The sequence below is a fragment of the Austrofundulus limnaeus genome, unplaced genomic scaffold, assembly GCF_001266775.1.
Source record: "Austrofundulus limnaeus strain Quisiro unplaced genomic scaffold, Austrofundulus_limnaeus-1.0 Scaffold287, whole genome shotgun sequence".
Lineage (NCBI taxonomy): Eukaryota > Metazoa > Chordata > Actinopteri > Cyprinodontiformes > Rivulidae > Austrofundulus > Austrofundulus limnaeus.
The window spans coordinates 705,428-717,468 of NW_013952689.1; the positions used below are offsets into that span (position 1 = coordinate 705,428).

At 38.1% G+C, this 12,041-nt stretch overlaps 2 protein-coding genes across 3 annotated transcripts in view; both read left to right on the plus strand.

The window, feature by feature from the left end:
• Window positions 1-4,299, plus strand: part of si:dkeyp-110a12.4 (alpha-tectorin) — a 21,395-nt gene extending 17,096 nt beyond the window's left edge. For both annotated transcript variants that reach the window (XM_014021308.1, XM_014021307.1), the window contains 3 exons: window positions 2,195-2,363; window positions 2,561-2,675; window positions 3,927-4,299. In XM_014021308.1, coding sequence (XP_013876762.1) covers window positions 2,195-2,363; window positions 2,561-2,675; window positions 3,927-4,102 — 460 coding nt within the window. In that variant the 3' untranslated portion in view covers window positions 4,103-4,299. The remainder of the gene's footprint in view (window positions 1-2,194; window positions 2,364-2,560; window positions 2,676-3,926) is intronic.
• A 1,368-nt stretch (window positions 4,300-5,667) lies between these two features.
• fbxo30a (F-box protein 30a) overlaps window positions 5,668-12,041 on the plus strand; it is a 9,730-nt gene continuing 3,356 nt past the window's right edge. Inside the window, exon 1 of the mRNA XM_014021328.1 lies at window positions 5,668-5,880. The gene's annotated coding sequence lies outside the window, so the exon portion shown is untranslated. The remainder of the gene's footprint in view (window positions 5,881-12,041) is intronic.

Below are 12,041 nucleotides of genomic sequence, written 5' to 3' on the forward strand. Positions count from 1 at the left end.
TTATCGCAATAAATTTTGAGACAATTAATCGCCCAGCAAAATTTGTTATCGTGACAGGCCTACTCATGTAGGAACAAAGCAGAACAGGTTACCTTCATAAACCTGAATAACCAGTGATTTCTCAACAAACTAAACTCTATTAAAAAGTTATACAACATTTCTACTGTAACATGAACCAGGGGAGCAACAGAAGGGCGATACTGTTTCTGCACTCTGCTACACTGTTTACCTGTTGGGACACCAGACCAGATTTACTGGTCAATAATTCAATCATTCTTTAGGAAATCATACTTATAAACACCACAGTGTGAGATCGTAAGACTGCAGGGAACTCTTTTCATAAACAATGATTACTTAATGAAGAAGAAACCAGTTTTGTCTTTTGGAAATTTATTACAAAAATAGAACAATCAGATTTCATGGAATAATGGATAGAATAGTAAAAATTATTAACATAAAAGACAAAAAATAATAAAGGAAAATAGTTTAAAGGGAGGTGTGGGAAGATACTCCGATTATAGATGCTCTGTTGGACAGGAGCTTATTTGTTTTATTTGTTTGTATGCAGCATGTTTAAAAAGGTTAACTAGTTAATAACCAGTTCACTTTAGAATTTGGAATGAAAGAGACGTTTTAAGATCTGAGCAGATTGTCAGGTTAGTTGTTTTATTTCAGTTTTTCAATTTAATTTTATTTTCAGTCCAAAAAGAAAAAAATCAGTAGGTCCTCTGGATGGGTTCTTCTTCAGTGAAATGTTTAGTCTCTCCTCCAAGAGACTTCTTCAGTCTGATGAGTTTCAGGTGAACTGTTATTGCAAGTATGACTCCGCCCCCTGTGAGCAAAAGGTGTGGATCAGGGCCCCAACGATACCCAACACAAAGAGGGAAATAGAGACAAAAACAAGGGGACATTGAACCCCGCTTGCACTCACTGCACTGAATGGCCACAGCCGAAGCATCCAAACCAATAAGTCAACGACTTGCTGTACGAGTGTTATTTACAGACAAAATATCAGACTTTTTTTTTTACTTCAGTAGACTTAATGGTTAACTGTAGCACTGAATGAGCAATGATAAACAGCAGATAGGGGAACTGAATGTGTGCGGTAGTAGTGGGTTGTGTGCGAGTGTGTGCAGGCGGGTATTCCCTTCATCGTGGATAGAGATGGGATAAACGGCTGTTTGAAGGGATCTGGATCTTGGGGAGCCGTTTGTTTCATAGAGCTGTTCGAGTTTGAACATGTTATGTCATCATGTAGGGAAATACATCATCACGTAGCCGTACGTAATGATGTAATCCCGTCACATGGGTGGAACCATGTGTTTGTCAAGCGGAAATCCCCTTCCCTCTTTCACTGTGAGCTTCTGTTCTCCACAGCTCCACCTGTTTTCTGTGAAAAAGCAAAGCGGGAGCGATTAAAGGATGAAAAAAATAAAGATTATATGAGGAATAAAAGAAATATAACTCCAAATGGCTCATTACTGCCCGCAACTCGGCTCCTATCGTTCGCTGTAAAGAGCCGTTCAAAAGAGTCGTATCATTCGCGAACGTCACATCTCTACCTGAAACTCATCAGACTGAAGAAGTCTCTTGGAGGAGAGACGAAACGTTTCACTAAAGAAGAACCATCCAGAGGACCTACTGATTTTTTCTTTTTGTTTTTTTCTACCTGGATTACTGAGATGCATCAGGACATTTATTTTCAGTTATTTCAAAGCTGGAAGTTTTCTGGAGAGTTCAGGTCCAGTTTTGGCTGGAAGACCTCTAGTTAGCTTAACTCCTTCAAGCTAAAAACAACATTTCTTGCAGTTGAAACAAAGCTTTCTACTCAGGTTGACTTATCCTTCTGTTGGCTTAACAAAATGTAATTCAGAGTTTCCAAGTTGTTTTCTCAGATAATAATAAAAACATGAATCAAGACAGATAAACTGACTGGACTAGAGTATAGAGGTGAAGCCACGTATGTTTACGTCCCTTTTACTAGGGGGTTTCTCTCATCTCAGAGGAGGGGTCCTTCATGCTACACTACTGTAAACTGTTTTCACAATGCTAAAAACGAGAAACACTGTTTTGTCACATTGATTATATTTCATGTACTTAATCATTTATCAGATGATCTCAGACCTAAAGTGTTCTGTTTCAAATGGAGATCCAGCTTTCAGCAGACGACCCTGACTTCTTAATGTCTCACTAGTTGTCCAGTGTTGGTGAACGAAGAGACGCTCAGCGTGCTGAAGAACGGCGAAGGTCCCGAGGCCATGTTTAGGATACAGATGTTCAAGTTTGTCGGAAGCTCGTACACTAACGTCTTCCTTCACTGCAACGTGCAGATCTGCCACAGCAGCCAGAGTCTGTGTCAGCCTGTAAGTGAGCTCACCAACACTTTTAGCTTGAAGTGATCACCAGAGGCCAGTTCAGACAAGCAGCCTGCTGGATGGAGAGCTTAATTTAGACCCTTCAGCCTCCAAACACTGTTGTAGAGCTGATAGTTGAGCAGTCCTTATTTCAGATGCACCAGACCTGTAACCTGCAACTCTTTTTATATATATTTCTCCAACAGAACTGTTCTGCTGAAGACGGACTAATGAGAATACGGAGGGACGTTCCGCTGACCCACACGGTGTCCTATGGACCAATCAGGCGACTCCTAACTGACAAAGACAAGCCCAATCTGAGTGTGTATCTGCAACATTTCTGGTGACAACTGATGTTCTGTCAGATAGTAGCTATCACCTTATCAACTCTGGCATCAGTCATAGAGCACAGAGGATGAAGAAACAGCTTGAAGTTTTTGTCCAGGCTAGGATAATGGCAATTTAAACAGGAGTCTGTTTTGTTTTTTACGATTGTAGAAAAAGGTTTTAATCAAAAACAGTATGAATATTTTGAACATTGTTGTTGTACAGTTGAGAAAACAAGCTGTGTAATGTTTTGTGTAAAGTTTTAATATTAGCTAATGCAACAGGCTGTTTTTGAGAAACCAGACGCCGTTTTATAAGCCTGAAAAACAACAACAAACTAACCACTAGACATGGTTTTTTTACGATGTAAAAACAAGTGTGCATTGCCATGTAGCATGTCACTGCCTTCAGCAATGGACTTGCAGAATAAAGTGTGACAAAGTTCAAATGTGTTTTCTATACCAGCTTGTGCTTGTCAAGTCAGCAGGTGTTTGTAAAAAGGGTAATTGTGTGACAGTATGAAGTTTGTAGAGATTTTCTGTTAAAGTTGCTGTTGCTGGGTTTCGAATCCTGATCTCCCACATGAAAGCCAATGGCACGAACCATTAGACCATTAGAGCTGTGGTAGAGAACCCTGCCGGGGGTTGGTTTGTATGTGTGCAGAAAGTGGCCACATTGCCAATGTAATGGTTGTCACTAATTTGAAATACATTACAACAATAAAGCAATAGTAGGACAATATTGTAGTAAAACATCAAAATACAATCATATTAGTATTGTAAACACTGAACTATTGAGTTGAAATATTATTAAACTATGGTGCAGTACCAAGTTGAGTAAAGCATGGGGCAGTATTGGACCAATACAAGGCTCTATTGACTACCATTATAATTTATTAAACATTAATATTTCATAAACCATAAGTTTTACAGGCACCAAAAAGCATAGCCTTCATTTGACACAGGAACTTTACAGATATAAATTATAATAGCAGCTCTAGGACAAAGTGTGCAGGGGGAGAGGCATACCAAAGTTGAGATGACTTGGATGGGAAACGAATCACAATTAATCACTGATTAAAGCTTTGAGCCTGGTCTGACTGGAGGAAGACTTTCAACACTTTTCTTTATCCTCAGTGTTGTTTGACTGATGTCAAACTACTGATAACTGTGACAGAACATCACTTCAGCAATGACCCTTTTGTTGTTTAACTGGTGGGTCTAAATCTGGTTCTGTTGGTTGTAGACCCCAGCGGTGTCCCACCTGTGGAGACGTTTGTCCTCGGAGGCCTGCTGATGGCCTTGCTGCTGGTCACCGTGGTGTTTGGGAGGCTGTGGCTTCGCTCCAGGCGTCTCTACTCAGCACGAGAGGCACAGCTCACCCTAGCAAATATTCACTACATTTCAGAGGTGGCCTGGTGAATCACGGAGCTGGTAAATGAACATAAACACACTCCCAGGTCTGGCTCCGAAATATGTGTTGTGCTTATTTTGTCTTTACATATTTTTATTTGTAAAAAAAATTACATTTTTAACGGTGTTTGTCTTCTGTTGTCTCACTGGTGACAATGTTTAAATGTTATTGAGATTTCCATTAAAGAATTAAAATACAATTTTCATGTCATTGTGGTTATATTTTGTAATTTGGATGGATTAATCCTAAGAAAATATGTAAATTATTGTTGTGAGTATCTGATTATTGAACATCTCTAAATATCTTGGCAGTTATTTCAGAATGAGTGTGACTAGTCTTCGGGGTTTTCCCTAGTCCGTCTCCTTCAGAGCTCTGTCACAACTCTGAGCCCATAAACCCTAACATGATAGGGTGCGTTCCTTTCTATCAGCCGGACGGTGACCCGGGTGTTCGGAATGATAGGAGGCAAGGGAGGAGTCTCATTCTATTCGGTGTGGATAAAACGTTTCTCTACTGGGGAAGGCGACACCTGAAACCACCGTAGACCTATCAGAGCGACTGGAGGTCATTATGTCATAAACATGAATTTTCAATAGAGATAAAAATAGTAAGTAAGTAAAGTTTTATTTATAAAGCGCCTTTCACAGAAATATATTCACAAGGTGCCGTACAATTATTAACAATGTAAAAATGGTGAAAAGATAAAATGAAACTGAATAAAACATAATAAAACATAAGCAATGATGGACTCCAGATTAACACAGCATCCTATTCAGCATCTTGACCACCAGTGTTGTATAAAGTACCTCAAAGTGATACTTGAGTAAAAGTACAAGTATCATCATAAAAATACTTCGGTAAAAGTTAAAGTCTTCTCTAAAAATATTACTTGAGTAAAAGTCTTAAAGTATCTGATATTTTTTGTACTTACGTATCAAAAGTAAATTTCTGACACAAAATCTACTTAAGTATTAAAAGTAAAAGTACTGAGTAAAAGTGAHRAGTTAYAMTTTCCAAAATGACATTTATTGGGAGGTGACTTCTCCAAAAATATATTTTCTAACAGCGTGCAGCTGTGATGGGTTGTGTACAAGCTAATAGTGTGTCAGAATGGTATATATTTATACTTCTCATCCAACCACAATTAAATTCACTCTATCCAGGAGACACAATTTATCAGGATAGTATTTTTTTTAAGTATTAACAACTGGGAATGAAATAGGAGTAACAACTTTCTACTTTTTAACTTTTTTAAAAATGTAGTGAGTAGAAAGTACAGATAACTGTGTACAAATGTAATGAGTAAAAGTGAAAAGCACGCTTAAAATAATTACTCTAGTAAAGTACAGATAACCAAGATTTCTACATAAGTACAGTAACAAAGTATTTATACTTAGTTACTTTACAACTATGTTCACCACATTTATTTATTGTATTTGCAACCTTGGCATGAAAACAACTTGTGCGCCGGTGAGTCTGAGTGGAGTTTAGGCTGATACTGAAATAGAGCACAAACGCCGCCCGGCCCTTCCAGACACAGCCGGGCTACAAGTGTGCAACCCCTGGTCATTTTACGTCATGACGTCACACTGCGGCGTCCTAAACCAGAATCAACACAAGTCCGTCTGTCCAACTAGAGAGCAGAGAGCTCAGCTAGTACCCAGAGAAATTGGACAAACTCGGTCTTCGAGTTGTGAGTGTTGTATTAGTTCAGTGTTTTATATTGACAGAGTTTATTTACGCAGGAAAGTGGAAAGAAAAACTCTCGGAGGCTCCGGTAATAAAGGTAAGCTGTTTCCAGGAGTTACCGGTGTTATGCCGAAAAATGCAACCTCAGCCTTCAACACCGGCGGCTAGCTACATAGCCGCTAATGCTAACAGTCTGGAAATGTTGATGTGCTTTGTTAATGCTCGTAAAGTTCAAGGTTTTCTGTTTATCTGTAAACCAAAGCCAGTGTCACTGTACGGCAGAAGGTCTTATAGATAACTGGGTCACACCGGGAGACGTAAATAACCGGCTGTTGCGTTATTGTTGTGAACTGTTTGCTAATCTGCCAGCTGAATTTGCGTAACTTAGCTGCTGGCTAAATGCAGTTTGCAACAACAGCTTCACTGTGTTGTGTGGATTGTTGTTCAGACAAACCTGTCAGACCATGAAACTCTGATGTTTGTAAAGTTTTAGAGCATCTTTAAGTAGGTTTGATTTTTTAAAAACGTTAAATATTTCAATTATAAGAGTTTTTAAACAACTTTATGAAGTTGCCAAGATCATGTGTCTGGTTTTAAATATTGAAGTCTGCTTTCTAAAAATCTAAATTTTGTGTTAACAAAAAAATCCATTAAACAAGGTGAGGGAAAGGACATCAATTTAACAGGTTTTTAGAGATTTGTCATAAAATGTTCAGCAAATCTTTAATGAATGAATATTTGTGATTTAGAATAAAAAAGTTATTTAAATGAATAATTATTAAAAGGCTTTTAATTACTCCAGTGATTGAGTTTGTTCCTGCAGTAAAATATTTTTAACATTTTGCTATTTACGGTGGTCCAGAAGGGTCAACAGAAAGAAAGGGCACAACTGCAACATGACAGCAAAAACTCACAACATGACAGCAAACCTCACAACATGACAGCAAACCTCACAACATGACAGCAAACCTCACAACATGACAGCAAAACTCACAACATGACAGCAAACCTCACAACATGACAGCAAACCTCACAACATGACAGCAAACCTCACAACATGACAGCAGAACTCACAACATGACAGCAGAACTCACAACATGACAGCAGAACTCACAACATGACAGCAAAAGCCACAATGGAAGTTATTAGCTCAAGTACTTTCAAATTTAGAATTTCCTGGTAATATTTCTATATTCACTTTATATCGTAGCAAAACTTTTGTTGTGGTTTTTGCTGTTGTGTTGTGGCTTTTTACTGCTGTGTTGTTTTGTGAGTTTTGCTGTCATGTTGTCGTTCTGTTGACCCTTCTGGGCCACTGTAGCTGACAGATGAAACTGATTGATTTCAAACATGGGTCATTGTAAAACTAAAATGTCTGTTGTTGGAAAAGTATTTTAATATCTTTAGTAAATAAATCAGCTTTCAGGAGTTTAAAATCACCTCATGACCGTTTCTCAAATAACAGGTGACAGAACGATAAATTACAAATGGAGTTCTGGGTACTTTTCTTATGTATGATTAGTGCAGATCCTCGTTATTCAAACATTGTAGCCAAAAAAATATTTTTTAAGGGATGCCAGTAGAAAAAAAAAAACATTTGTGTTAGGAAGTAAAACTGCAGGCCAGAATTTGGCTATGCGATACATATCTAAAACAAAACATAATGGGCCTCATGCAAGAACCGTTCGTACGCACAGATTTGTTCTTAAGTTGTGCGTACGAGTGATTTAGGAGAATTTGTGGCATTCACCAATGTTTTRGTATTCTAAGATTTTTTTCAGATACAAACAAAATTCACGAGTGGTCCAGACCTGTCGTATATTTTACCAGCAGTCAGTCTGCTGTTATCCAGACGGGTTTTCCTCCCTAATAATTTTATATTTCGTTAGTTTGAAGATATTTTGAGTTGAAAATAAGTCACACTCCATAATTATGTTGACAATAGTTTATTCTGTTTGAACTGGAATTAGATTTTAACAACATAAATTGATTAGATTAAATTAAATTGTCTTTTAATGCTGTTGTATAACACTACAATATTAATATGAAGATCACAAACTAAAAAACAACTTAAATTATGCATTAATTGAAGTTTGGAGACGTTTTAAAATGTGTCTTTTCAGAACCGCATCTGTCACTTGTGACCGCCGGGAGGGGGGAGACGGCCAGAATGTAAACACAGTTATACAGTTGTTTACACTTAAATTAAAAAATATTTGACCAAAGAAAAACCGAAGCAGGACTAGAGAGAGATGAAGATGATTCAGATTTTTATTTCTGTGACTGTAACGACCCACAGGAGACACAACATTAACAGCACATTTCATTCCTTTAAGCAGCTCCTTTAATTCCACAGCTGACGCTGCTAAAGAGAACAGATTTTCTTTTCTCGATCTCGGAGAGCAGGACTTCAATCTACGAACTCGTAAAGTTCTTCTTTTTTACTTTGCGATGTCATTTATGAATGGACACTTCCTTGTATCTGAGGCAGGAAACATAGCCTTATATGGTGTTTTTGGGGTGGTAATTATGCTAATCTCCTCTCACGTGCACGAGCAGCTGGATAGAACAGGTGGAATTTACGCAGCTCATTTACACACTTTTCCTGAAGATAGAAGAGTTTGTTGAATCTGACGTGACATGTTCGTACGAACCCTTTGTACGAACAAAAGTAAGAGAAATTTAGGAGAAGAATACGAACATGTTCTTGCATGAGGCCCACTGTTTTCTATTGTTGCACAATTCTGTATATTATATATTTTTTATTATTAGTACTCGTATCATGGCTGGTCAGTGTTAATTTTTGTTTTGTGTGTACTATCTGTAGTTTGTAAAGTAACTAGTGTGTGAACTTCTGAACGGATGTTGCTGTGACACCTGAATTTCCCCTCTGTGCGAAAATTAAGGCTATTTCTATTCTATTCAATTCCATGACACAGAGGTCGCAATACAGTATATCATGATATATTGTGATTCTGTAAGCAAGGCGATATATTGCCAATTTTTTGTCCCAAAATTTTATTAAAAAAAAAATCCAGTATGTTTTGTGTGATTAGGCCAAATGTGCCATTACATAGTTTGATAATAAATATGACCCATCATATAAAAATGAGGATTAAGTCAAATTTGGTCAAAATGACCTAATTACATTTTCAGGTTCTTGGCTTTAAAAACTACATTTTGATACCTGGATCATTCTGATATCAGTAAATCCATATATATGACTTAATTTGTCTTGTTGGTTACAATAATACATAAATATTTGGCCTGAATCCTAATTTTATATAATTTTAATGAAGAATTTTTGATGTCCTTATAAAGAGGAAACCTCAAATTATATTTGAATATTGAGATTTCCCAGTTGAAAAGCAACAACACTTTGCTAACTCACAGGGAAAATCTTAAAAATTTGAAGGAATTTTTCCTCAAAATAAGTTTTTATTGTTGCTACTGCTGATAAAAGGGCTTCAAAATTTTGTTTTATGATTATATTTCAGACAGTTCATTCAAATGATACATTGATAAGGCATTAATTCGTTATATTTTGACAAAACACAAAATGTTTTAATGTTTTCATCAAAACACTATATTTGCCCATTTCTCCATATACCACTTTTAGACTTAATCCTTGTGTCGATGTGATGGGTCACATATTGGTGGCATCTTTTTAGATTTTAATAATTAATAAATACATTTATTTATTTATTTTTATTTTATTCAACTTTATTTATAGATTTTAAATTTTTCCACACACAACAGGTAGGAACATAGGAGACCGTAACATAACATCATAAATAATTTAGAAATGTACAAGTCGACCGTCATTTCAATGCACTTTGTTTCACATGGTCGTTCTGTACCTTCTGAATAGTGACAGTCAGGAGAAAGAGCGTCCCGAACAGGACACTTTGATTTGGATTAAAATACAGACATTCCAGCTAATAAGGGACTGTTGGCAAGTGCTAACGTTTACTCACAATGCTAATATTTGAGCTAAACTGGCTGTGTCTCAGTTCATGGGTTGCAACCAACGTAGCCGACGTCGGCCACTCGTGTCGGCTGCATAAACAACTGTAAAATGAGACGGTCTAGACCACAGGCCCTGTCACACTAGACAACTTATGCCGACTTATGAAATCATTTAAACTTCATTTCGCTTCTCAAATATCACTGTTTGTCCCCTATATGATATACTTAAATGATTTTTTTTATCCAAACAATCAGTGATTTATAAAGGTAAATCAGGAAACTTAACAAGGCTGCCCTAACCTTTGCACCTTATTGTACATTGAAGATGGAATTGAAAAAAAATCAACAGGAAGCTTGTTTTCGGCGTGTTGTGATGGTACCGGTTTTGATATGATTTTATTGTTATTAGTTTGAATAATTAGGTTGGGCGCCAGTCAGGTCTCCCTCCTGACATGTAGGATATTTTTAGACCGGACTGAGTTTTTAGCTGTTTTATATATGGTTTAGAGTTATTTTATTTTTACCAGCCATACCAGGACATGTAAAGTATAAGAAATTATAAATACATACCCTGTTTAATATTAGCCTGGTTTAAACCAGACCCTGTCCTTCACTTTGCTTCGTACAAGGGTCTGGACTTGATGCATAGAGAAGTGATTCTCGCAGGAGGCGTGGCCTCTGCTGAAGTTTAAAATGATTGGATCAGTTGGCTGTGACGTATGTCGCTGTGAAGGAGGCTAAGCTAAGAAGCTAACCGGAAATCGCATGTGCTGTAAACAACCCTACTGAGAGGAGAAATACACCGAGCCGAACGAGACGACTGTAAATGAGAGCTGCTGCTTTGTCAGACAAATTTATTTTAATTTGAAGCCTTATCAACACAGACTGGCTTCATTCACTTCCTCCACTGCTGTATGCTAAAATAACTAGCAGACACTGTGCAGAAAGTCGACGTCGTTCAAAACTCCTCCTCCTGTTCTCTGATTGGCCCAGGTGAAATAAACTACAAGCAGACACTGCGCAGAAAATTGATGTTCTGTTCTCTGATTGGTCCGGCTAAAAATCTGCCAGTGAAATCCTTGTTAATGGGAGAAGTCCCAGACGGAGCAGAGAAGGGAAACTAGAATTGAGCGGAGCTGCGTAGGAAGGCAAGGGCCAGGCTAAGTTTAAACCTCAATTAAATACTAAGTAACATAGTAATATAATAAATAGAACAAAATACAACACAAATAATACAAAACTTTAAACAAATCCACCCCCAGAGTGGTGTTTAAAACCACTTAAATTCAAAAGTTCCAACTCAGCTTGACTTTACAAACAGGTGGACGGCTTGGCTTCACAAGCAAGAGTGCAGGAGGCTTGACTTCCACACAAACATGAAGTTTGGCTTGGTTTTACAAGCAAAAAGGTTGGTTTGACAAAAAATGGTGGGTTGCAGGTCAAGGTGAAACTTGACAAGAAAAACAAAAACACTTGAACAACAAAAATACTCGTGCAAGAAACTCCACACAGGAGCTAAAATCACACAAAGTTAGGAATGCGCGAAATAAACGATATACGGTAGAAACTATTTAAATTTGTCCTATGATAGAGATCTGTAGTCTACCGGCCAACTGCACAATTGTTTTTGATGATGTAACCAGCTGGAGTCAAAACAGAGGAAGCAGGAAGCAGCCTGGCTGAGAGCGCAAATGAAGAGGGCAAAAAAAAACACTCGAACCGGACCTGGTTCAGGTGTGCAAAAATGAACGCTGAACTGTTTACATATTTGTGTGACGGCGCGTCCTCCGGTCGAATGCCGACCGACCACACTGCCTGCTGCGGGAGGAGCGCGCGCCGCGGCACATGACGCAGCAAGGCGACTGTCAGTGCAGGTGAAGTAGTGCTCCAGGACGCACAAAAGCTCGCCGAGTCTGGACCTTGTTTCTCCTGCGGTCATAGCGCGACGACGCACGGCCGAATGCACACGCACTCCACGCCCACTTCATGTGCGTTCCACAGCGCGACTATAAAACTCAGCCTTTACTGTCTCCTTGTACAATGGAGAAGCGCTGTGGGAAAGGCTGACAGTCAGACTGTCTTTCAAAAAAGAAAAAAAGTAAAGCATAAACGGGATGATTGTCACCCTGCCGGAGCGCGCACAGATTAAACACGTGGAGTGCAGAAAAAATAATCTGCAAAGTGTGTAGAAAGGAAAAAATATAAACAACTTGTTTACCACCTTAAAACGAAGCAGGTGATTCCAAACACAACATCCAATGGATGCAGATATCTATTACATTAAAGTTA